This window comes from Oryzias latipes, chromosome 16, assembly GCF_053564925.1.
Source record: "Oryzias latipes strain Hd-rR chromosome 16, Olatipes_Hd-rR_3.1".
Lineage (NCBI taxonomy): Eukaryota > Metazoa > Chordata > Actinopteri > Beloniformes > Adrianichthyidae > Oryzias > Oryzias latipes.
The window spans coordinates 12440308-12465027 of record NC_136252.1 but is presented as its reverse complement, the minus strand read 5'-3'; the positions used below and the strand labels follow the sequence as shown (position 1 = coordinate 12465027).

The following is a 24720-nucleotide window of genomic DNA, read 5'->3' as shown; positions in this document are numbered from 1 at the left end:
ATCAGTGTTTGTGTATTTGTTCAGAAAGAAAGAAACCCTGGGCATTTCTACAGGCACATGTGGTGCAGGAGAACATGTTGTTTTCATGTCAATCGTTTTCTTAGAGTGACCTGGGTTCGAATCTCACAACAGGTATAAATTCCATGTCTTACTACATGTTTTTCTTTGCTCAGTAACAAACAACTCATTAAACATTCAGCAACAAAAAATAACAGGACAAATGTTTAGATTTAGATCGTCATTGTTAAGTGTTAAATCAAGCAAACATCATGGGAATTAGGAGGACGTGGCAACAAACCTAACGGAAAATTGTTTTACTACGGAGGTCATGAATGAGCTCAACAAGCTGCATCACTACTGGCCAAAGGGTGGCACTGCAAGTGGGACTTCATGACCTTTGGCAAGCAAATTTAGCATTATTAAAAACTTTTTTAGCAATCAGACACAATTATGTAAAGTAAATGCAATTATAATGTAGTTTATATCCATCTCTTACTTATTGTACTTCTCAGACATACACTGAAAAACAAGAAAACACTTCAGCCACAACGTGTTAGTCCCAAAGGTCCAACGACAAACAGCACACACAGGTGACCCCAAATGCCAGTGGGGTGGACTTCAATGTTTTTCTCATGAGCACAACTTCCAGCTTGAACATAGGAGCATCTTCCTGAAGGTGTATCTGAGCTCAGCACTGCGAAAGGCATAGATGGCGGGGTCGATGAGGGCATGGCTCATAATCAGCACCACGTGCAGCTGGAACAGTGATCTGTAACACTCGCAATAAGGGTTCAAGGGGCACACCATGATGATGATCAGGTGGGTGAAAAATGGTGCCCAACACACCACAAAAGCTCCAAAAAGGATGGTGAGCGTCAGAGCCCCTCTCATGTTGCTGGCCCACCGCCGTTGACGCTGGCACTTGCCCCCACTACCGGGGGGGAGGGCTGCAATGCTCTTGGCATGGATGCGTGCCAACAGAAACATGTAGACATATAGGAAGCAAATAATAGCCAGAGAAACGATGAAAAAGACAACAAAGCAGATCATGATGAACTTGAAGTCAAAGAACCTCACCATCAGCACAGCTGACACACCACATGTAGTCCAGATGACCACCAAAATACCTCCAGTTCGCTGCATTGTCATGATGTTGTGGTATCGCAGAGCATTGAAGATGGTGATGTAGCTGAAAGGCAGAAAGAAAATGATTTCAAGGGCTATTACTGCCCTCAACAGTTTTTGGAGATCACAACTCCAGATTGTCACAAAAAAATCTTCAGAAGTGCGCTAGCCTGAAAATTTAAACCTTTCAGTCATGAAACATGATTAAATCTGATCTTCTTATTCTTTGTCTCTTGGCTGTTCTGATTAGGGTTCCCACAGTAAATCGTGCATGTCCCTCTAATCCTTTCTCTGCATCCTCCTCATTCACACCAACCCCCTCATGTCCTCCTCTACATCCATGAACCTCCTCTTTGGTCTTCCTCTCTTTCCTGGTAGCTCCAACCTCAGCATCCTTTCACCAACATCATCACGTGTTCAAACATCTCCATCTGCTTCTCTGCATTGATCTCCAGAACATTTAGTATGATCTGATTTCTGATGGATTCATTCCTGATCCATCCCGGTCTCTCCCAAAGAGAACCTCAACATCTTCATCTCTGCTGCCTCCAGCTCTGCATCAGAGCAACATGGCTGCTCTCACCATAGTCTTCTACACCTTTACCTTTCATTATTCTAACACTGTTTAGTCACACATCACACCTGAAACATTCCTCCACCCGTTCCAACTAGCTTCAGACACCTTTTCACCTGTTTACTACACTTTCTGGACTGTTCAGTATCATAGTCTACAGAAATTCCAGTCTAACCTCGTCTGTCAGTCTGTCCATCACCACAGCAAACAAGACAGGGTTCAACGTTGACCTCAGTGTAGTCCCACCTCCACCTTCAACTCCTCTCTCACACCTACAACCCATCTCACCACTGTCTTCCAGCCCTCATACGTGTCCTGCACAACTCCAACGTATTTCTATACATGGACTTCCTCATCCAAACCACAGCTCCCTGTCACACTCTGTCATAGACCTTCTCTTGATCTACAAAGGCACAGTACAGATCCCTCTGACCTTGTTCTTCTCCAGAGGCATTCTCAAAGCAAATATTGCATCTGTGGTTCTTTTACAGTTCATGAAAACATTGTGGCTCACAAATGTTCACTTCTGACCTCAGTCTACCTTCCTCTACAATGTGTCTTCGCTATATCATGGTTCATCTTTCAGTTTGCTGTTTTGTAAATTTCTTCCGGTGCAACTTTGCATGCTTTTTTCAAAGGGTGCACTGTGTTCTGCATCTTTATTGACCTTTGATTGTTGTTGGCTGTCTTCATCATCTTCAATGACTTCCTGACTTCAGTTTAAAGGATGAATCCTTGGTAAAATGTACTACTGCCTGCCTCAACCTTGTGCCCTCTAACATTTTAAGAATGTCTTCAAAGTTCTCCTTCCAAAGCTGTCAACATATTTTCATCAGAGGCCTTGGTCACGCTAACCTGCGGCTTATCCTTCCCTCTGTTTCTCTGCATCACCTGTTCAGATCCATCTCAGATCCATCACTTGCTCTTCTCCTTCCCTCCAACATGTCATACAAGCCCTCATACACCCTCTGTTTGGCCTTTGCCACCTCCACTTTCAGCTTGTGCTATATCTACTCCTCCTTCTGTCCTCTCAGTGCGTCATGTTTTCACAGCGAACCTTTTCCTTTTAACGCACTCCTGAGCTTCTTCATTCCACCACCAAGTCCCCTTGATCTTCTTTCCTCATTCTATATGATACATCAAGTCCCTTCCTCCCAGTCTCTCTGATCACTTTGGCAGTAGTTCTGCAGTCATCTGGAAAAAACCTGATTTAAGATGTCTGAAGCAGACTAAAGTTCCATAATGAAATGTGAGCGTTAATGATAAAGGTCTGGACATTTGCATTGCTTAATCAGTGGTTTGCAAAAGAGCATCCTAAATGTTCTGAAGTATTTCCTGTTTACGTACCGATCCACAGCAATGGCTAGGAAACTGAAAATGGAGCCAACAAATGACATGCAGAGCAGGGAGTCCATCATGTCATCCAGCTTTGTCTCTGAGGGACCTCTCTTCTCCAGCTGTCCCACATCAGCAAAAACTATCATCAGGTTCTCCCAGGTTTTTGTCAGACTTGCAATGGTGTTAAAGGCGGCCAGGCTGCAGATGAAGCAGTACATGGGCGAGTGCAGGTTTCTGTTCAGTATGACGGCCAGTACAACCAGCAAGTTCTCAGCCAGGCTCACGATTCCAACCGTGAAGAAGATGAGGAAGGGGACCTTCACCTCTGGGCAGTCCGTCCGGTTTACTGAATTAGTATTCATGACTTCAAAGTTAGAGCTAAAGGAGCTTGATCAAATTGTGAAAAAAGACAATGTTTTTGAAAAATTAGAACACTTTTAATCAAAATAAACATCTATTTATAATATTGAAAATAAAATCTGACAACATATCACCAAGTAAGAATCATAGTCAGTATCACAGCATATTTGAAGATACAATGTGTTTTAAAATAATTGATAACTCACAGGTTTTAGTTCTAACACAATTAGGAACTCAAAACACAGGTATTCTCTTCCCGCTAACTGTACATAGTGCTGCACTCACTGACTTGACTCTTTCTCTGTCCGGAGGCTCATGTTCCTGTGTTTTTCCTGTGTTTTTGTGTTTAACCAAAAAAAGAAAACAGAAAATAGTAAACGTGTTAACCATTTATACATGGTAATGTTTTGGAAAAAAGACCAGTAATACCAAAACACTCAGCTGTTAACCAACAGATAATGACAAAAGCAGATACCACTTTCAGGAAATTGACACAAAAGTTGCTAAGTAAGGAAGCGAGAGCATCCGTGTCGGATCTTCTTTTCAGCTTTTCAGGTCTTGTATTGTATTTATGTTGTTGTTTTTCTAAATGAGCTTAGAAAAGGTGTTATTTGTATGTCTACACTGCCAAGGGGAGTACCAAGGTAACACAAAATAGGTTTATAAAGCAGCAATTCCATTTTGGTTGACATCTACAGTAAACTGTTGTTTTTCTTCTCATCTCCAAAAAATAAAGGTGTTTTCCATAATATCGAGAGAATAAGTTTTGCTTTCCTATGAAAATGAGATATCAAGTTATTATCTGGAAAAAAACAAAAAATTTTGTCTAGATAATGACTCAGTAACTAGAAATCCTAATAAAATAAAACCAGACATGGCAGTTTGCCTCTTGCATAGCTAAGAACTTAGAGCTGGATTGGAACATTTGTTTTTTGGCATCAAACATCCCATTTTCTACCAGAAACTTGGTGGTCTTGGCACAACTTCATATTACCTTTAGTCATGCAAAGAAAGTGAATCTAATTTCTTGGTTGTGATCATCCGGTGTCATGGTAGCCTTTAACAGCACCATATTTATTTTATTTTTCTATTCTTTAGGGAGCTTGACATGAACCGGTTAAACTGTAAAAAAAAAAAAAAAAATTGAAGATCACTAATTACTAGTGTCATCATTAATCTGCCAGTAGCCTTTTTCCATGATAAAATGGAATTTGAGATTAGAGTGATTCAGAGCTCTAGCAGCACAAACTATTTGTAACAAGATAGTGACACATTAGGTAAAAAAAAGGCATTCTGTGAGGAAAAGAAACAGACATATGTCTTTTAACATTGTTTAAACAAATCTGTATTACATCACCCTTAAAGACAGGTGCATCATGCAAATATTTGCAGGCCCAACATTCAAGGATTTAAAGAAGTATTATTGACCAAATAAGTAACTAACAAGGTTATAAACATTAGTAATTAAGTATTTGTGTGTGTGAGCTTGTGTATTTGTTTAGATGTTTGCATGTGTGTGGGTGTGTGTTTTATGCTTATATGTCTCTCTGGGTCTGCATGTTTATGTATGATTGTGTGCATCGGTGAGTGTGTATGCATATGTGGGTTGTTCTGATGATTACAGCAGCAGCTGTTTTATTGGTCTGTTTTTTTTCCTAATCACAGTTTTTGTCCTGTGAGGTAGAATGCAGCCGACAGAACATGTCAAAGTAAACTCTTTATACATCTCATCGCTGCCCCCAAAAAACATCTCTTTCTTCCTTTGCTGCAGAAATACATAAAAAAAGAGGTATATTGCTGTAATAGCAGACAAAATAAATCCACAACGTTTCACTTACTTGGTATCATTTGCCATGAAAACACAATCCAAAGGATTTTCTTTTGTAATTTTGTCCGAAGCTCACATGGAAGTTGAGTTTTCTACTGTTTCTACTGTTGCAAAAAAAAACCCCACTAAATTGTATTAATAGTTCTGCTGTCACTATTGAAACAGAAGCTAAGTCTGTTTACTGTGCTGCTGTTTTCTTGAGATTGTTGCACCAAGTCCACAGTTTTTTCAAATAATCTTCTCAGAGGACTACTATCTCTGAAGAAGCCAGTCGATGCTCCTATCTGCTTGGTACGAGTTTTTACTGCAGGTTGCATTTCTGATAAAAATGTTTTTCTCAATGGAAGTGTAGTCTTAATGTGTTCTGGCCCTGCTGAGCTTTCTCTTTTACATGTGCCTAAACTTCATTTTCTGTAAGCCTTTAAGACTTCATACTGATGACAATCATCTAAAGAATCACAGTTCTTCACTTGGAAAATGCACGATGAAGCAAAATGTTAGTTTTCAGTCTACCTGCTGAATCCTTTGTCAGACGATGGTTCCTCCTCTTTTGACAGCTGCTAAATTATTCTTTCAAATTATTTTTAAAAATTACTTCTTTCTTCTGGAGAGCAGCTCTTGAAAGGTCTCAAATAGACCTGTGTCCCAGAGCTTTGGCTAATCAGGTTTAATCAAGCAGGAGGACAGAGTCTTATTTAGCCTTGGATGGCTGTCTCATCAAGGCTGCTTTCGTGTTATTTTACTCATTACCTTGTTTCGGTTGTCTCCAGTAATCCATCAGCTCAAGGAAAGTCATTTACTCTTTATGTTTTTTCTTCTCTTTCTTGCTGTTTCCAGGGCCCAAACTCATTTCTTTTTGTTTACTTTTAATCATATCATTTAAAAAATGAAGTTATAAAATAAGTATTTTCTTCGAAAATGTTAAATGTGTGTGTTTGTGTAAAGGTGCAGCACAAACAACATTTCCCAAGAGATTTCTCACACAAACACTTTAGCAGTAGTTCAAAAATGAAGAAAAAACAATTGAAAAACTTTTATTAGGCTTTAAAAAAAACAGTGCCACAGTTTCTGACAATGACTACACAAAACACAACACATTTATTGTTGGATGGATGGATGGATGGATGGATGGATGGATGGATGGATGGATGGATGGATGGATGGATGGATGGATGGATGGATGGATGGATGGATGGATGGATGGATGGATGGATGGATGGATGGATGGATGGATTTCAGGCAAATAATTGTAGTCAATACAATAAAAAGATTACACGGATTTATCAAACTCATAACAGAAATTATAAAATGCATGGATTAAAAAACACTGAAAAAAGACACACTTAAATCTCATTTGCTTAATTAAACATAGTGATCATCATCTAAAGTCAAGTGGAGCTTGAATTATTGATTGAAAAGGAGTGGGAAGAAGCGAGTTTATATAATCCCACCCCAACTGAGTTAATCTATTTTATAGTTTTACATAGTTTTTGTAATCCACTTCTGATCAGATAGATTCTTTTGATTAACAAAATCCAGTGCCTAGTAATGATTGATTATCTTGAGAAAACATTCATTCATGATTCAGTAAACAGTAACGGTTAACCGATATGTAAAATCATTGATTATCATTGGAGCATATTATCACAGTAAACCAGTAATTATTGCTACACATTGCAGATTAAGTAAAGAAAATCAATAGCTTGTTGATTGTAATACAAACATTTCAGTAATCATTATTACACATTACAATGTAAAACTCATTGGTTGTAATTAAAAGAGCTTTGATTATTTCACCACAATCACGTTCACACATGTATGTGGAATTATTCAAACACCTGTTGATCCTTAATCCTCTGATCTTTATATCATGAAATCAGAGTTTCTTTATACATTTTCTTGAATATTTGGATATTTGAACAACATTCATTACTTAACCCGTTCCAGAGTTTAGTGCCACACACCGACACACAGAAACTTTCCTTTGTGGTTCTTGAAGTTCCTACATCCTCTCAGTTTGTAGCCGCCTTCATCTTCTAAGAACTGTTTCTGGATATTTCATGGCAATGATTTCCCACTAGCTCCGTATAGAAGTTGTGTGGTGTAAAAAATCAACAAGGTCATAAAGTTTTAAAAGTCTGGATTGATCAAATAAACTGTTTGTACAATCAAGATAGCTTTATGTACAATTCTGACGGCTCATTTCTGAAGTAGAATTAGAGGATGTACCTAAACAGTAAGTGAAAAATAGTAGTATCAATGAGCAGTACAATAACTATCTACTGTCGTTAACTGTATGTTTAGATATATTTATGATTTAAATACTTTTTGAAACTTTAGTTTGTATGTGTCTGTATGACTTCCAACTTAGTTTGTCATCGATAACAATCCCCAAGAATTTGATTTTTGTAACACTTTCAATTGAGAGAGACCTTATTTATTTTAACTGAGAGCTCGCTATTGGCATTGTGGTTCAGTGCCGCCGGCTCCCCGGGGTGTGACTGCTCCGGGTGGCAGGGATGATCAGCTAGGTGTCCTGGCTGGGGGCAGGGCACCGGCAGCCAGCCAACTCCTGGTCCCGGCCCTCCTTGCACAGGAACAGCTCTACCTGTCTACACCGCCCTAAATAGCAGCGAGCGGCACCTTCCCCATAAGGTTGAGTGGCTGGTAGCTCTGGCAGAATGCTCTCACAAGAGGTGGCTCAGATCTTCCTTTAACAGCTGAGAATGACCATCACCTGAGCTACTCCTTTCACCGCCCACACAGCGACACGACAGATTCTTATCACATTTCTATGGAAACTATTCTCGCCAATCAAGACTAAGCTTGTTGGAAGTCCACACCCCTTCCACTGAAAGCAGCTCTGGAGAATCTGTCAATCAAATGCCAGCAGGCGCCACTTGCTTTTACTGAGGCCTCTGATTGGTCAGTGCATAAGTTGAAGAACTTTTGACAAAAAAAAAAAATTAAGAAAAAAATGAGGATTATCAAGAAGATGTTTAAAAAATGTATCCGAGCCAGAATGGTTATTCTGAACAATAGAATGACTGAGTAAGCAGCTGTTTATTTCTCTACTGAAGTCTATGGATTTTGCCTTCTTGGAGCCACTTCCTGTTTGGAACACCAGGGGGCGGAGTCACTCAGTCCAGTACTCTATACAGTCTATGGTTCAACTTCCATGATCACTTCCAGATGCAGAAGTTTAACAAAAATTAAACAAAAGAAAAAACTACGATCCCATTGGCGATTGCTTAAACGTCATCCCGTTCACTGGTCGGGTAGGGGCGGGGCCACAGACCGAGTAGGAAGCTGAAGATCCAGCTGAGGATGGTTAGCATGCAGGTAAGCCTCTGCAGGAGAACGGAAACCATCAATGAATCTAAAATTAGCGCAGTCCCTCGTCTTTATAGTATCTGGAGCTTTTAATCTGAAGATTAGAATCCACGTTAACAACCTATTTAGCATTAACTACACACGGTAAACCGAACCTAACCCGTCCGCGCTAGTATCTATCGGTGAGAGCCGTCCTCACTTCCGGATGTGAAATCCGACAAACGTGTTAGTCTTCATTCTGAACAGTTTCCGTCATCAAGAACAAACATGCCGCTGAATCCCGGAGCCTTCGCTCTGTCGTCAGTCTTCTCACCTTTCTCCCGCCGTCTTCCGGAGACAGAGATCAGCGTTTTCAGAGCAGAATCGACGTCTCTCTCTGTGTAGACGATGGACGAGCTGGATGGATGATCTGACCTTCCGAGCGACACGACCAGAGAGTCAAACACAAGATACGTCATCTGACAAAAGACCTTTCAGTCACAGGAGAAATATATCAACACCGGCTCAGGAGTAGTTCCTCAAACAGAGAAACAGTAGGTTCCACCTCTCCAGTTAGGAAATCTGGTCTTTACAGTGAAGACCAGGGGTCTGGAACCTGAGGCTTAGGGCCACGTGTGGTTCCTCCAGATCTCTGTTGTAGTTCCTTTAGATCGCTGTTTCGATTCCTGTAATTCAATGTTGTGGCTCCTCTAGTACAGGGACCACAAGCCACAACCTTCTGTGGTGCAGAGATAAAAGTTGGTGACCACAAATGATAGAAGCCGTGAAATGGATCCAAAGTCATAAGAAAGCTGAAGTTGGCTCACAAAAGTCCACTGTACCTTGTTCCAAATTGATAAGCCGTCCCAGTAAGCACCACGACACATATATTAACCCTTAATATTTTCCAATTCCAAAACCAAGTTCTTCAATGGTGAAGTGAACATGTGCAAACGGCGTGCGCAGCCACATCTGTTGTGGTACCTACCTCTACATCTCTATTGTGAATCTTTTGGCTTTGAAGAAAAAAATCCAATCCGTGTGCGTCTTTGTTTTCCTCGTTGAGTTGGAATCTGCATCAGAACTTTACGGCTGGATAGCTCTGATATCGCTCGCCATTCATGTTACACTGCTAATGTTAGCTTGGGGTTGTGAGGGGCTCCAGGGTAGCAGTAGAGCGGAGCGATGATGGGAAATGGGGGAGGGCTTACTCCGTGCCAACAGTCCTGGCCACAACTCAGAGAGGAATTTCGGACAAAGCCCTGTCGCTCGGCAGAAACTATGTTCTAGAGAACAACTCAGGTCTTTGGCACCATTATAATTAATACAGCTGGGAACAGCTGGAAAAGATCAAAAGGTTGGAGTGGGGCCTAATGAGATATCGACCCCTGTATTACAAGGGCTTTGGACTTGAATCTCCAGCAGGACGTCTGCACTAATTTGTCAGATCAGATTCATTTTAATGTGAGTCAAAGGTAAACTGGACATATTTTCAAGACTGGTTATAGTGTAGGGTTCTTGGTTCCACTGCTTTTAGTTTCTGTTGTGCAGCACATTCACACAGCTGTCAACATCAAACCGGGCTCATGGATGGATTAGAGAACAGAAAATGCAGATGGTGTAAATACATTGAAGGATGAAGTACTATTCCTCTGATCTAAAACTGATCCTAATTTAGACTTTATATAGAAGTTAAGTATATTTTTGTATTAAACTGTCTCTCTGTGTGAGCCTGTCTGTTAGCTTTTTCATAAAATTAATTTATGTGATCATAAACTCGTGTGACTCACGAACAAAACGATTTGTTCGGTGACCTGATTTTTGTAGATTTTTACTAACCCTTGTGCTATCTTGTGGGGTCCAGATGACCCCACCCTTACATTGACGTGTTCTCCCTACCATGACAAAGGTGGATAAAGGTGAAGAGGATTTTATGTAATCCGTGGAGACCAGTGAAGATCACTAATCATGGAAGAAAAAAGGTTCAGCGTGCTGTTTTGTATGGTCCAGATGAACCAACTCCCAACGTTGACGTGCCTCCAAGGCACGTCAACGTTGGGAGATGGCACAAGGGCTAAGAGAGATGAAAAAGTTCTGTTAGAGTTTAAGATTCCTGACAGAAAACCTTTATGACAAACTGTGGTCTCAAACAAAGAGGTTGATCACATGAAGTCACTTCATTTGTCCTGAGCTCTGCTGTGAAACTTTCTACATGACCTGAAAGTTAACACGTGTGAGTATCTTGCAGCTGTCATCCCTACCCATCAAATAATGGGCGTGCCATAAAGGTGCAGGGAGTCCGGGGGCCGTTGGAGGTCGCCTCTAACCTCGGGAAGGATGAAGAGTCCAGTGCACAGATGCAGGGATGTTGATCACGGGCGTGGGCAGACCGGGACAGTGGCAGTGTCCGAGTGCTTGCAGGCTGAGCAACGCATCCCCGTCTCCAAAGATGTCATCACTTCATCTTCCACTTCCGGCCTGTGGTTCATCAGAGACACCTGTGGCATCGTGTGTGCCGTCATCACATGGCTCCTGGTTTTCTATGCAGAGTTTGTGGTGGTGTTCGTGATGCTGCTGCCCTCCAAGAATCTGATATACAGTGTTGTGAATGGGACTGTGTTTAACAGCCTGGCCTTTTTGGCCCTCGCTTCTCACCTCAGGGCCATGTGCACAGACCCTGTAAGTCCTCACAGCCTCACTGATACCGTCATGCTCTTGATCCGCCTCTTCTCTGGCCTTTCATTGTGTGGTGAACAGCCTACGGTGAAGTCCTTTCATATTGGTTTGCTGACAGGGAGCAGTGCCAAAAGGGAACGCCACTAAGGAGTACATAGAAAGCCTTCAATTGAAACCAGGACAGGTGGTCTACAAATGTCCCAAATGCTGCAGCATCAAGCCTGACCGAGCACACCACTGCAGGTAGGATGTACGGACGTGTCAGGATGTCTGGAGATCTGCAGAGCAAAACATTGGCACTATTGAAAGCACGTTGTTTTCAACATTGTCTTTTCATAGGTGAACTTTATGAGCTGATCAGCAGGAAGTAGACAATGTGATCTCTGTTGTTCAGTGTGTGCAGGAGGTGCATACGGAAGATGGACCATCACTGTCCATGGGTCAATAACTGCGTGGGAGAGAACAACCAAAAGTACTTTGTGCTATTCACAGTAAGTAACTGCCTTTTGTTGTAAAGTGAACTTTGGTAGCTGAGATGTGTCTTTTCCCTTCTGGAGCACTGATTTCTAAAATCTGACAGAGTTCTCACTCAGCCTGTGAGCACGGTTTTCATTGAACCTACCTTTTTTGACCCAGATGTACATTGCACTCGTCTCTCTCCATTCTCTGGTCATGGTGGTCTTCCATTTCCTCTACTGCTTTGAAGATGACTGGACAAGTGAGTACTCTTCAGTTTTCCTTTTCACTCATCCCGGTGTTTGTTTGGACTAAGATATCTTAGAAACAAACAAATGTATGGAATTTAATGGAACTCAACCTCATGCTTCTAAACCAGGGGTGGGTAAACTACCACCCAGGGGCCATCAGCGCCCTGTTAAATTATTTAATATGGCCCGCCAAACTGGAGTAGATTATATTGATAATACTCAATCTTTTATTTTCCTTGTAGTTCTAGTGTTTGTCCATAGATGGCGCTCTACAAATACATTGACGTTAGCTGCAAAAGGTTCTTCTGCATTCATGTGGTGGTAGAAGATTTGTTGTTTTTCTTACGTTCATGTGTGTTTTCCCAGTCGGAAAGTCATTTTTTTCCCATCATTCCAACCCCACGTTACGCAGTTCTTTAAGTTTGGGTTTTTCCCTGAAGAACATCAACCCATCGGTGCACTTCTTACTAAAATGAGAAAACAAAGAAAGCCCTATAAGGTGCATTTTATTTTATTTTATTTAACCTTTATTTATCCAGGCGAGACAGATTAAGAAAAGAAATTCTTATTTTCAACTGTGGCCTGGCAAAAGGCCTTAGAGGACAGAAAATGAGTTGCAGTAGAGATGTAGAACAAAAAACCAGAATAAAACAGTAGTAACACAGACAATCATTAAAATAATACAATTATTACAATTATTAGATGCATAAAACTAAGTTGCATCAATATTTTTAGTTAAAATGATCACTAAGATTCCCTTTAAAAGTCTTTTTTTATTTTTTTAAACCTTTATTTAACCAGATAAGCTATGGAGAACATGTTCTTATGTACAATAACAACCAGGGAAAATAAAAGTGTCCATTGTCAGGGTTTTTTTAATGAATTATTCCTGTTTCTGGGCTTTGCAGACTGAAAGGATAAAGAACCCAAAGAGGAGTTTGATTTAGGGACCGATAACAAAATCCGTTTGTGCAGAGCGGGTGTTGTACATGGAGGGGGTGAAGAGTACAGCAGAAAGGCCAAGGAGAGTTTTTTAAATTAACAGAAACCAATTTGATGTCAAGTGAGTAAGGAAGTCCAATTTAGTGAAGATTAGAGGGAATAGTGGTGGGTTTTGAAAGGAGCGTGTTTTAAATCGTATGGCAGAATGGGAAAGAGGGTCCAGTTTTTTCAGCAAATGCTTATTAGCTGAAAATGACATCAAACAGGGAAGGATGGTCATTTGGACCAATGTTTTCTTAGAGCCAGAGAGTTCTGAAACCTGATTGGACAGGAGATGAGATATTGTGACAATCCAAGTAATGTGTAAGTTGATTGACAGGTCTTTCTAAAACCTTTGCAAGACGAGGAAGAGTTGAGACAGGTCTGTAACAGTTGGGGTCAGACCGATCCCCACCCTTAAAGAGGAGGTGCACCGCAGCAGAGTTCAGCAGTACAAAGAGAGAGGCTGAAAATATTTGCGATGGGGCCTGCAATGAAATGGCTCAGCCCATTTAAACCTGGAGGCTGTTTTGCAGCTCCTCCAAGAGCTCACATTCCAGAAATGACTCTAAGCTGTTCTTTAAAAATAGTTTGGTTTTGCTTTGCGGGCGACTTGTTTCTGATTTGTTTACATGCCAGAAGATCTGCTGCACTTTTTTTTCCATGCTTTGATCTTTTCTCGGAGAACAACACTAAGTTCATGGTGAAACCAGAGGCTGGGACCTTTACTTTGAGCCGCTTATTAGTGACATCACTGAATAGCTCGCTAAATAGTTGCATTGCATTATCAACAGTCGGAATCGAGCTGATTTTAGGCCACATCTGCCAGGTCACGTAAGAATGCTTGGGATTCAAATGAAAATCATACAGATGCTGCATTGCATCTGTATTCATGTTGCGATGTGAGGATGCTTGTTTCCAGGTCCTGGAGATGTTGAGGGGTCTGTTGGTAAAAGCCAGTCTGTATCCCCCCCCCCAGAGCAGTAGAGTAGCAGCACTCTGAGTCTTACTGCAGTACTTCTTTATGTAGTTTTTCTGGCCTTTTCATGTCCCTCCATCCCCCAGAGTGCAGTTCCTTCTCTCCTCCAGCAACAGTCATCCTCCTCATACTCCTGTGCTTTGAGGGCCTCCTCTTCCTCATCTTCACCTCTGTGATGTTCGGCACCCAAGTCCACTCCATCTGTACCGATGAGACTGTAAGTGACCCTTTTAGAGATCTTTTTCACTCATTCCCCTCTCTACTATTCTCTGCTTCCTTCTTTCTGCTACTGAGACGCCTGTTTAACACTAACCACCACCCCCCCTTTTCCTTATGTGAACATGACCCCCCCCCCCCCCACACACACACCTCGCAGCCTGCATAAGAGCAGGCAACTGAGAGCTAACAAAGGGGAGTCAATGCCGTGAAGAAACGGCTGTGGTGGAGCGTTTGAGGTGGCTCTAGAACAAAAAAAAGCACAATCTGAATGCATAGGTGCCAGTTAACCTGAGTGAAGAGACGGAGAACAGACTGGAGGTGCGGTCAGATGGAGCGCTGAACCATCTGACCGCAAGGCTGCCTCTGATGGAGCTTCCTCCTGGATTCAACCCCCATTTCTGCATGAAACTTTGACTCCCGTTTTACGGTTGGATGACTTTTGCACACTGCATTGTTTATGTGGAGGTGGGAGGAGTCTGTGTCCCCCCTCGCTCTGCCGTGGTCACATGGACCTCTGCCAGTGTGCTGCTGGTGTTAAAGTCCCACTACAATCATCTTCAGATCTGTTGTGATCCCAGTGGTTTATCCGAAATCCGAAAGATGTCATTTTCTTGGACATAGTTTCTGCAGAGCGGCAAGAATTTGTTCGAATTTCACCTCTGGGTTGTGGGCGGGACTGTTGATGCGGGATGAGCCAGTGCTCATTTCCCATCAGCCCTCTGTTTCCCCTCTCTCCCACTAGCTTACAGCCCCTCACAACCCAAGCGAACTTTAGCGGTGCAACAAAAACGGCGAGCAATATCAGAGCCATCCAGCTGTACGTTTTAGATCCAGATTCCAGCTCAGACGAGGAAAACAAAGACGTTCACGGATCTATTTGTCTGCAGGTGGATGCATCAGAATGGAGCGGAGCAGGAAGACTGTAGCTGCTGATTGTAGCTTCTAAATAACTGCTACAAAGTTTTTCCAACTGCATTTTTTTGTTCTGCTCCCGATTCACAATGATTTGAATAAAAAATACTCTGAAATGCAGTTTTAATCTTAATTCTCTTTACAATGTCCTCCATCCTGAGAAAAACTGCTACATGTTAAAAACCCCATTTTCAACAGATTTAAATCTTCCAAACCAAATTCCTCTTTATGTTCCGTATTGGGAGTGAAGCTATGCTGTGTGAAAAGAGCATTTTTACCAACATGAAAGTCTTCTTATGTTCTAAAAAGTCTTTGGAATGTGGTTTGGGATTAACCCGCAGGTCTCCAACTCACACCGTCTGAAGTTTGGTTGTCTTTCGTTTTCAGGGCATAGAGCAGTTGAAAAAGGAAGAGAGAAGATGGGCTAAAAAAACTAAGTGGATGAACATGAGGGCGGTATTTGGACACCACTTCTCCTTTTTGTGGTTTAGCCCCTTCTCTACCCCTGACCATGGGAAGGCGGAGACCTATCAGTATGTGGTGTGAGAGTCTCCGCTCCCCTCCGGGACTTACCCCCCCCCCTACACAGGCTTTGAGCAGCCTTTCCTGTGCTTCTCTGTGCTCCCTCTTCATTTTTGTGTTGCCTTTAGTCAGTCGAGTCGCAGAGAAAAAGACTGAATTTGCTCCTTAATGGTTTCAGAGAACCTCTGTTCTTTGTGGATTTCATTAAGATGTTCTTTTATCCAGAAAAAAAGGATCAGAAGGTCTTTTTTGGGTAAGATTGACCCTGTACCTGACAGTCAAGAAGCTGATACGAAACACAAACATCTTCACTTAGTCAGAATCCAGAAAACAAGTCAGCAAATGAATGACACCTTTGCTTTCCGTACCAGCCAGCTTAGACTGTGGACTCAACTGAGAGAGAAATGCTTCAAAGGCAGCTCTCTGCAGTCACATGTTCCCCACGCTGCATCTGAATGGATGTGACAGCATTGCTGTCTAAATCATTACGGGTGAGAGATCAAGCAGCAGGAAAGTTCGGCTGCAGGACGACCCCCTGCACAACATCCAGACCAAAAGAAGGTTCTGATCCGCTGCGTCAGTGAACGCAGCTCAACTTGTAACTCAGGATCTTCTGTTTCAATCAATAAACTGGAGCTGCAGCTGTTTCATGTGGAGAGATGGAGATAAGAAGTTAGAACTGAGCCTGTTGGACTTTTAAACGTTTAAACACTAAACTCTGCTTTTCCTTTTGGGGAATTTTGGCTTTTTTCTCTCATCTGTGCAGTTTTACATTCATGAATCAGATGTTGAGTTTTCAGATTAGAGAATTCCGGATTCAATCAAGATAAAGCTCCCTATTCACTGTCTGACATGCTTTAAAATGTAAAGCACATGTCCATTCTCCTTATACATATAATGTAACCCCCTGTGTTTGTGTGATGGGAGGGGTCTTCTTGGTTTCTCCTCCTCAGACCAGCTGTTTTTCAAGTCAAATCTGCACTTTCTCTGTGGGTTTTCTCCTTTGATCTTTGTGTTTGGATGCATGTGGATGGATCTCCTCTTTTTCATGTCTTTAAAACAATTTTCTGTTTTGTTTTTTGTTTTTTACACAAATGTAAACTTTTTTAATATTTCTGACATATTTCAGTAAATAGAATAAATTCTTCTCAGCTGCAGTGTATGTGCGTCTTTCCTGGGTGGTGGGGGGGGAGAGTTTGACCCTTTTTCTGCTCACACCTTTGCCCCTCCATGTCTGAGATCTGCCTCTTTCCCGGTGTCCCGTCACTCTCATGTGTTCTACTTCAGTAACTCAGCTTTCTGAGGCAGACATCTGTAATGATCCTAACAGGTAAGCTGCCCCACCCTGCATGCAGACCCCCCCCCCTCCCCCCTGCCCAGCCTTCCCCTCTGCCTTTACTGTCGTTCAGCCGACCTGAGTGGATGACTGGCTTTTGTGCAGACTCTGTCCTCAGGCCTTGGACATGCATGACAGTCCTGCATGTCCCCCCCCTCCCCCCCACTGTTTCTGAATCAATGTTTTTGGGACTTTTACCTGAGGTGAAAGCTGCCCTGTCCGGACTGGCCATGAAGCTCTCACTGCACTGCAGTGAATCCACTCATTCAGCTGCTCTGACACTTTGTTCAGCTCTCGTTCCATTTGAAGGAAACGGTTTTTGGCGCTCACCGTCACACCTGCATGTTGGGTTTGTGGGATTGGGAATTGTACCAGCAGACTATCTGCAGCTTCACTTCAGTGCTCGTCCTGGTGTTGGTATGCAACAGTTTCTGTTAGCTGTGTAACATTTTCCTCATCTGGAAGGAATTTACCAGTTTTCTTATGGAAGTCACCGTTTGATTTCAAATGGTTGAACTCATCTTTGATCACACTTGGTTGTAAAAAAAAAACAGTAAACATTTTCTGAGGCCATTACTTTAGACTTGTTGTAATCTGACTTTTTTTTCCTGAAGTCAAATTTAAATTCCTAGTCCGATCAACTTTTAAACTATTTTCAAAGCATTCCCAGTGGTCTTTTCATTAGGATTTTACCAGTTTCATACAGCCAAAATCCAAAAAGCGTTTTGTTTTCCAGGACATAGTTTCTGCAGAGCGACAGATGTTCATTAGAAATTCACCTCTGAGTTTTGGACCGGCATGTTTGCTGCGCTCATTTCCCATCATACCTTATGTTTACTCTCTCCCACTAGCTTACAGCCCCTCACACCCCCAACCTAACATTAACAGTGCAACATAAATGGCGAGCGGTATCAGAGCTCTCCAGCCGTACAGTTTAGATCCAGATTCCAGCTCAGACGAGGAAAACAAAGGCGTTTATGGATCTATTGGTCTGCAGGTGGATGAGTCAGAATGGGGCGGAGCAGGAAGACTTTGGCCCGCCCACTGAAGCACCTACGTCACTGCTACAAGCTTTTTCCAACAGCATTGTTTTTTTCATCTGCTCCTGATTCACCACGATTTAAAGAAATACTTGAATGTAGTTTTAATCTTCTTCATGAATGTCCTCCATTATGACAAAATGTTACATAGTAAAACCACCAAAAACACAATTTTCATTGGAGCTGTTTAAGCCGTTCTTAAGAAAGGGGTTTGTGCTGCACTTTACTGGAGCCTGAAGGCTGAGGTTCTAAGCTCCCTGCAGGCGCTCGTGAGTGGTAGACCACTGCAGCACATGCTCGGTGCATTTCAGAGGTCCTGGCCAGTGCAAAGCGCCACAACTGAAAGTCCTTCAAGCTCTTTCAAAGCAGATCATTTCAAATCTTTTAGCAGACCGAGTGTATTAAAGTAGGCCATTACTGTTCTTAGCTTTGAACTCTGCTGGCCTCACTCTTGTGTCTTCTTCAGGGAATTGAACGCCTAAAAGGAGAGACAGGAAAGTGGGGGAAGATGCCTTGTTGGGAGGCCATGCAGGAGGCATTTGGAGGCCCTCTGGCCTTTTCATGGTGCAGCCCCTTCACGGGCCTCAGCTGCCGAAAGGACTCTGAAGGCCACGCCGCAGTCATGCAGGGGGAGATCATCGAGGAAGACGTCATCACCATCCCGCTCAGCTAGAGCACTACACACCTGCGGCTCTGCACAACCTTTTTAGAATTTTGGGACTTTTCAGAGTGATAAACCTTTAAACTTAATTTGTTTCATTTTGTTGGAAAATGCAGCTACTGTGAGGATTTATAGCTTTTACCAAAAAATGTGCAGGAACGACAGCAAAGAGACATAAAAGTCTCTGCTGGTTTTCCTCTTCCTCTCTAAAGACAGACTCTGTGCCTTTTTCTACCCCACCATCAGGTATGCAGTCTCCATGTGTCACTTTCTTCTGTCTGGGTTTATCACCATCTTCTCTTCTGGTAAACCCAGCAGACCTACTTTCAAAGAGAAAAATTAAACTGCTTGTCTCCATCACTAAGAGTATTTTCTGTTATCAGTTCATCTGAGCAATTTTATGGGGCTTTTTAGTGGCTGGAGGAGGAGTGTCCGCGATGCCGAGGAGTGGAAAAACAATGCCGTCGAGAGCTTCGGTGCCCGGCTGTACCACATGACTGATTCGTGAAATGGTTTAGATTGTGCCATGAGTTTGGACAGCAGCATGAAGTCCTTAGGCTCCATTCAAAATGTGGATGGAAAGTTGCAGTTAGTAAGAGTTTGGAGAAAATGTAGTTTAGGCTCTTCTGAGATCCGTCCATTAAAGGTAGAATTCTCCTTTCCAAGGCTGAAGGGCTCTCTAGTCACTTATGCAGCTCAGTCTCTATATGTCAGCAAATTGACAAGCAAAGCTGTACATAAATTATGTGACTTTGTCTGGAGAAATCAAACACATCATATCAGGATATCAGTTCTGATGAATGACTACAGTAATGGTGGTCTGAACTTTTTGGATTTCATTACTTGTGACTTTTTAAATTAATGTGGGTCAGAAGGTTTCTGAAACATCCAAACTCTTTATGGATTTTTATCCCCAAACTCTGTTTTCTCTCAGGTGGGTGGCCTCAACATAACTTCTCTCCTCGCAGGTTCTACATCTGGAATAATGTAAATATTCCAGTATAAAACTGTCTTCATACAGCGATGGTTTGATAATAGCACTTCAATCATCAGGGTCAACTCTACACCTAAACTGAATTCATCCAACCTCAGGACTTTTCAGTCGTCTTTCCTGCTGCTCTTCTTCATCTCACCTATTGAATGGAACAGGTGCATCTGACCGCCAGCATCAGCTTCAACATAACTGTTGAAAAAAATCTGCTTTTCTACAAAATAAATAAATAAAGCTATCCTGAGATTGTTCCAGCTGAATCTCCAGCAATGATGTTTTGGACTTCCCTCCTTGCCCTCTGCCAAGAAAATTTGTATTGAACAATAAGGTCCAAGAAGTTTCATGAAACCCTTGTGCTATCCGAGGCACTTTAACATTGGGAGTTGGGTCATCTAGACCCACTAGACAGTGCTTTGAACCTTTTTTCTTTTAATGATCTGTGATCTTCACTGGTGTCCATGGATTACATGAAATCTTTCCACTTTTATCCACCTTTGTCATGGTAGGGAGAACACGTCAATGTAAGGGTGGGGTCATCTAAGATAGCACAAGGGTTAAAGACTCTTACATAGATTTTATCCAACCAATCAGTTCATGCAAAGGTTTAAGAGAGATCTGAATAAAAACTGTAAATTCTATGAACTCTATGAAGAAACATTAATAAATGTAATTTGGACATCTGAGCAAACTAAACTAGTTTGGAACAAATTACCGAATGGAATCAGGACTCGTATCCCCTTTTCTTCCAGACTATGAAGAACATTCTGTTTGGTTTCACTGATTATGATAATAAGGTAAAAAGCCTGATTTTATTAACAAATATTACATTCATAAAACTATATTTAGCAATAAAACTCCAGGTTTCTTTGAATTAAATACTCCAAACAGACATTTACACACGGTTTCTCTCAGTACCAACAAAAACTGTTAAAACCCTTCATCAGTTACAGCTTTACAGAAAAAAACAACGTTATGTGCCAAAGTGGAAAGAGATGGTGAAATACGTTGACTGCACACAAAGGCAGGAGGCGGGGTTCTAGAGTTAAAACTAAATTTTGATCACACGATTATAAAAACTCAAGACGTTTTTTTTTTAACTTACATGCACACCATAAACTAAACAGAAATAGTTCAGTCGGCAGAGGACCTGAATAAATGAGGGAGGTGGAGGTTTTAGACGGACGGACGGACAGTTGGAGTTTATTCCAGACTCGTAGTCCAATCAATAAAAGTACCCAGACCCACTACATTAAAAAAAGCAGCATGTCAAGAATACACCAGTTAAGAAGCAGTATACAAAAATAACAATAGTTAATGAAAAGTAAAAGAGAAATTCGTAAAAAAATATATGAATAAAATAAAAAGATTACTTATGCATAAAACACCATAAACATTAGACAGGCCCTCCAGTGTTTCCATATATATATATATATAGATAGATATCCTCTTTTGTCTTTTTTATAGATGCCATCTATCATCTTTTTTATCATTATGGGACTTTTTTTAGACTTGTAATTTTCATACATGCTAAGAAGCTAGACTTATCTGAAAAACAAGTGCAGGAATATGGCATTTTTTGAAACAAAAATGTCCTCGACTCAAGTCTCTTCACGTTTCTTAGTTCTTAAACAGTGGTGGAGATTCTCCTGCTGGTCTGAGATGAGAGGACGCTCCAAGAGGTGGCTAATCACAGACCACAGTTCCCAGCATCCATGAAGCTTTGAAGCCTTGTGAACTGCATGTACCATCAAAGTGCTTCAGACAAAAAACAGCTAAAGTTTCAAACCAGTCCCAAGTATTTATTTAAACCAGCACACCCTAACTTACTTAACCACCTCGTGGAAAAAACAGTTTTCTGTCACCAAGTGGTTCATCTCTGCCACTATAGATTGTTTTCAAAGCTTTGGTGTAGGACCAAAGGATCCTGACAACCGCAGTAGTGAGCCGTCCTCCGAAGACTATCGGTCACTTCTCTGCTTCGGTGAAGGTCTGGCGCCTCACTTATCCTTGGAGCTGCGGTCTACCGGCGGCATCTGAGCGGTTCCGTGAAGCAGCAGCAGTCCACACAGAGTGAGGCTGATGCCTGTCCACCACAAAGGCCCGTGGTTCTCCCCAAACATCAGCCGCCCCAGGATCCCCTGCAGCCGGACATTCAGGGTCACTGCGTGATCACAACGGCAATGAGGAGAAGCGAGGTGCTCACAGAAAAGATGAAGCTGGAGCCGGTGGTGGTGAGGGTGGTCCTGGCTGTGGAGGAGGAGTGACGGAGGGCTCTGGAGAAGAAGGTCCACATCAGAGCGTTGCAGCTGAGCATCAGGCCACCACACAGCAGCCGCAGCAGAACATGGATCTGCCGGGACAGCAGGAAGCCACCATGACTCTGTGCTTACAAAGCAAAAAAAGAAATAAAACAGCCCAACATCTAAATGACGACACTTTTGGTCATCTATGCTCAGTCCTGACGGCTACACTTTAGGTAGGTACCACAAAGGGTGTCGCTGTGCATGCCGTTTACTTCACCATTGAAGAACTTGGTTTTGGAATTGGAAAATCTACAGTGTTGATATATGTGTCGTGGTGCTTACTGACATAAGTTATACTCTGATTTCGATTTAGAACAAGGTACAGTGGACTTAGTGGACATTTGTGAGCCAACGGCAGCTTTCTCATGACTTTTAATCGATTTCACAGATTCGTGAAAGCTAAAAGATAAACTAGGGCGCCAGAACCACCCCCTGAACTTTGAGGAAATTTTGTGTGACGTTCATCATTGCAGACCCGAATCCCACACCTCCGCAGTAAGGAGAGGTCACAGGTTCAAACCCTTAATACAGAATATTAAACTGCACTCGGCAGACGTAAAGCATCTAACATAAAATGAACGATCTTCTGAAAAATATTAAAAATTGCAGCATCACTTCAATAATGTCCTGTGAAAAATTGATGGTGTTTAGTCAGAGTACAGACATGGAAGATGTAGTGTTGTGATTACCAAGTTTTGTATCCACAAACAAACAAGACCATCATCAGCAATATCTAAAATATTAACTTGCTGAGCTTGAGGTCTATTGGGCTATTGTGTTTATTATCTGTGTTCGGAATTGGAAGCTCCATCGTTTGTGGTATCTCTGACTGGACCACAGAAAGTTGTGGCTTGTGCGGTCCCTACTTTAGGGCCATTCACCTCTTTCAAACATCAATTCATTTTCTGTTTGCTGTTACCCATTGGCTACATGCGGCCCCCCCGGGGACGTCGGCCTCGCACAGCTTCAGGAGGTCCCCCCCCAGGGACAACTTGGCAGCCAGAGAGGCGGCAGCAGCCAGGAGACCGGCCGTCAGCGCGGACAGAGTCCCACCAGACATAATGAAAGCAGAGCAGGAGACCGACTTCCGTTGACAGCAGGGTCGAGCTTCCGGTGATGGTGACATTTCAAAATAAGAGCCAGAAGCTCATCAATAACACACTCAAAACCAAAAATGATCTTACATTTGTGGGCTTAAAACATTCACTGTTTGTTAGGTCCCAATGAAAAAAATCCTTACTGAAAATCCATGAAAGGAAACAAAAAACATCCACGTAACTCTTTTATTCTGAAGTGCCATATTTACCCGGAAGAGTTCGTACTCAATTCCACCAGTTAGAGCTGCCCTCACCGTCACGAGGGGCTGCTTCATGATGATGTTTCCGTGGGTAGAAGCTTTGGAAGCGTCTCATTGAGGATGGATAAAAAGAGGAGCGGCGGGGTTTCGTGGGTGAAGCCGGCAGAACCCACCTTCCTGAAGAAGTTCAAAACGGACGTTGGATACAAGGAGGGGCCGAACGTGGACACCAAGGTACCGAGAGGCGGTTCCACGAGCTGAAACGACACCGGAAACGCTTCTGTCCTACAACAACAAAGCCGTGAATTCACTTTGGGTTTTATCCGTTTAGTCCATTGAAAAGCCTTGACGTAGATTCACGAGGACAGAAATCGCCTCTGCGTCGACGATTGAAGTTTAATATGCTCCTCATTTCCAGTATTTTCAGTCACAGACACACATAGACATACATAGACAGATTCATAGTCACATACACAGATTGGTGAAGCCAACATCAGCCCAGGAGGCCCAGTTGGTGATCCGCTCATCCTTCTGATGATGCTGTTGTGTAGAACTCAGCGTCATCCACACTGCTATGAAGGGGATTCGGACCTGCAACACCTGCACTGTTTGACCAAAAGAGTAAATCCTTTGAAACGAATGTCCCATCAGTCAAAATCTTGTTCTGCTCCTCAGCGCCAGGTGATTCCCACACCTGAGGATGACAGCGGCAGTGATCGAGAGGATGAACAACCACAAGTTGTTGTTCTGACAGACGGAGACCTGTCTGCAGAGATGATCAAGGATATAAAAGCTGGAGGTGCAGCAGAAAAAGGTAAAAAAAAAAAAAAAAAAAATTTCTCCTTCTGAGTTGAAGCCAACACCCTAATTTCTTTACCTGTGCACCACACCCTCTACCCTCAATTGCCCCCCACAGATGAAAAATCAGACGGTAAAATCCTCTTCAAGAAACCAGCCAAGCGCTCTTCTGCAGAGAAATTCCAGGGTATCTCTGCCAGCTCCAGCAAGAAGAAGAAGAAGAAGGAGGATGAGGAGGAGGAGGGAGGAGAAAGGGAAGGGGTTGAAAAGAAAGCAGGAAAGAAAATAAAAAATATCAGCCTTCTTTCATTTGGAGGGGATGATGAAGACGAGGAAGACTAAATGTTAAACAGACTGTTGGGTTCTGGTCCTCCACTTCCTGGCTGTTGGTTTCCAGTCACCGCATACCTGAATACCAGAATCCGAAGAACCAAACCAGAGGCTGCATGATGGACCAATCAGGACTCGTCCAACCCTCTGCCCTGTCCCCAAGGCAAGAAAACTGAAACCTTTTTAAAGTTAGCATCAACGCTGCCGTTTTGTGAAAATGTTCAGAGTTTTACTGTTTTTTCCCCGTTTAGCATTAAACATTTGAATGATCGGACTCACTGGTTTTTTCTGACTCATGGAAAAGCCTGGATAGCGCAGCAGCATCATCTCATTGCTGAGGTCTTCTTCAAACCGGCCTAGCTCCAGAAACCTCATTCCTGTGACACCAGCCGTTCTTTAAAACAGACTCTGAAGACCTGATCTGTTTCTAC

At 42.5% G+C, this 24720-nt stretch overlaps 4 protein-coding genes across 10 annotated transcripts; 2 read left to right on the top strand and 2 right to left on the bottom strand.

The window, feature by feature from the left end:
• Positions 1-216: 216 nt before the first annotated feature.
• On the bottom strand, positions 217-5875 carry mc2r (melanocortin 2 receptor). Of its 4 annotated transcripts, none has more exons than XM_078933430.1 (4): positions 5739-5875; positions 3683-3729; positions 3047-3424; positions 217-1189 (listed from the first exon to the last, which is right to left on the bottom strand). In XM_078933430.1, exons 2-4 carry the CDS (start codon positions 3712-3714, stop codon positions 631-633), a joined length of 969 nt encoding a protein of 322 aa, XP_078789556.1. In that variant the 5' UTR covers positions 3715-3729; positions 5739-5875; the 3' UTR covers positions 217-630. The 4 variants fall into 4 exon arrangements, with proteins under 4 accessions (XP_078789556.1, XP_078789557.1, XP_004077780.1 ...); XM_078933431.1 differs by lacking the exon at positions 5739-5875 and having other exon boundaries at positions 217-957; positions 1078-1189; positions 3683-5306; XM_004077732.4 differs by lacking the exon at positions 3683-3729.
• Positions 5876-7526: 1651 nt separating this feature from the next.
• On the top strand, positions 7527-18930 carry zdhhc3a (zDHHC palmitoyltransferase 3a). 3 transcript variants are annotated; one of them, XM_023964178.2, is made up of 7 exons: positions 7527-8567; positions 10786-11216; positions 11332-11456; positions 11608-11704; positions 11850-11931; positions 13967-14097; positions 18376-18930. In XM_023964178.2, the coding sequence occupies exons 2-7, from the start codon at positions 10875-10877 to the stop codon at positions 18580-18582; spliced, it is 984 nt and encodes a 327-aa protein (XP_023819946.1). In that variant the 5' UTR covers positions 7527-8567; positions 10786-10874; the 3' UTR covers positions 18583-18930. The 3 variants fall into 3 exon arrangements, with proteins under 3 accessions (XP_023819946.1, XP_023819948.1, XP_023819947.1); XM_023964180.2 differs by lacking the exon at positions 18376-18930 and adding an exon at positions 15399-16690; XM_023964179.2 differs by lacking the exon at positions 7527-8567 and adding an exon at positions 8574-9091.
• Positions 18931-20732: 1802 nt separating this feature from the next.
• LOC101174048 (transmembrane protein 42) lies at positions 20733-23311 on the bottom strand. Of its 2 annotated transcripts, XM_004077658.4 has the most exons (4): positions 23171-23311; positions 22784-22971; positions 21765-21911; positions 20733-21699 (listed from the first exon to the last, which is right to left on the bottom strand). In XM_004077658.4, exons 2-4 carry the CDS (start codon positions 22922-22924, stop codon positions 21559-21561), a joined length of 429 nt encoding a protein of 142 aa, XP_004077706.3. In that variant the 5' UTR covers positions 22925-22971; positions 23171-23311; the 3' UTR covers positions 20733-21558. The 2 variants fall into 2 exon arrangements, with proteins under 2 accessions (XP_004077706.3, XP_078789552.1); XM_078933426.1 differs by lacking the exon at positions 22784-22971 and having other exon boundaries at positions 23171-23305.
• On the top strand, positions 23242-24563 carry kiaa1143 (KIAA1143 ortholog). Its single transcript, XM_011484950.3, has 3 exons — positions 23242-23395; positions 23837-23975; positions 24078-24563. Exons 1-3 carry the CDS (start codon positions 23282-23284, stop codon positions 24299-24301), a joined length of 477 nt encoding a protein of 158 aa, XP_011483252.1. The 5' UTR covers positions 23242-23281; the 3' UTR covers positions 24302-24563.
• Positions 24564-24720: the final 157 nt, after the last annotated feature.

What these genes read in the sequence shown, in the direction of transcription:
- mc2r (XM_078933429.1), bottom strand. Translation starts at nt 3,795, where the DNA reads ATGTATAAATGGTTAACACGTTTACTATTTTCTGTTTTCTTTTTTTGG. An exon ending in ACAGAGAAAGAGTCAAGTCA is followed by an intron (nt 3,425 to 3,682) that starts GTGAGTGCAGCA and finishes AATTTGATCAAG; the next exon opens with CTCCTTTAGCTCTAACTTTG. An exon ending in CTAGCCATTGCTGTGGATCG is followed by an intron (nt 1,190 to 3,046) that starts GTACGTAAACAG and finishes TCTGCCTTTCAG; the next exon opens with CTACATCACCATCTTCAATG.
- zdhhc3a (XM_023964178.2), top strand. Translation starts at nt 10,875, where the DNA reads ATGAAGAGTCCAGTGCACAGATGCAGGGATGTTGATCACGGGCGTGGG. An exon ending in AGTACTTTGTGCTATTCACA is followed by an intron (nt 11,705 to 11,849) that starts GTAAGTAACTGC and finishes TTTTTGACCCAG; the next exon opens with ATGTACATTGCACTCGTCTC. An exon ending in CTTTGAAGATGACTGGACAA is followed by an intron (nt 11,932 to 13,966) that starts GTGAGTACTCTT and finishes TCCATCCCCCAG; the next exon opens with AGTGCAGTTCCTTCTCTCCT.
- LOC101174048 (XM_004077658.4), bottom strand. Translation starts at nt 22,924, where the DNA reads ATGTCTGGTGGGACTCTGTCCGCGCTGACGGCCGGTCTCCTGGCTGCT. An exon ending in GGGCCGCATGTAGCCAATGG is followed by an intron (nt 21,912 to 22,783) that starts GTAACAGCAAAC and finishes CTGTCCCGGCAG; the next exon opens with ATCCATGTTCTGCTGCGGCT. An exon ending in GCTCCAGCTTCATCTTTTCT is followed by an intron (nt 21,700 to 21,764) that starts GTGAGCACCTCG and finishes GTCCGGCTGCAG; the next exon opens with GGGATCCTGGGGCGGCTGAT.
- kiaa1143 (XM_011484950.3), top strand. Translation starts at nt 23,282, where the DNA reads ATGGATAAAAAGAGGAGCGGCGGGGTTTCGTGGGTGAAGCCGGCAGAA. An exon ending in GGCCGAACGTGGACACCAAG is followed by an intron (nt 23,396 to 23,836) that starts GTACCGAGAGGC and finishes TCTGCTCCTCAG; the next exon opens with CGCCAGGTGATTCCCACACC. An exon ending in TGGAGGTGCAGCAGAAAAAG is followed by an intron (nt 23,976 to 24,077) that starts GTAAAAAAAAAA and finishes TGCCCCCCACAG; the next exon opens with ATGAAAAATCAGACGGTAAA.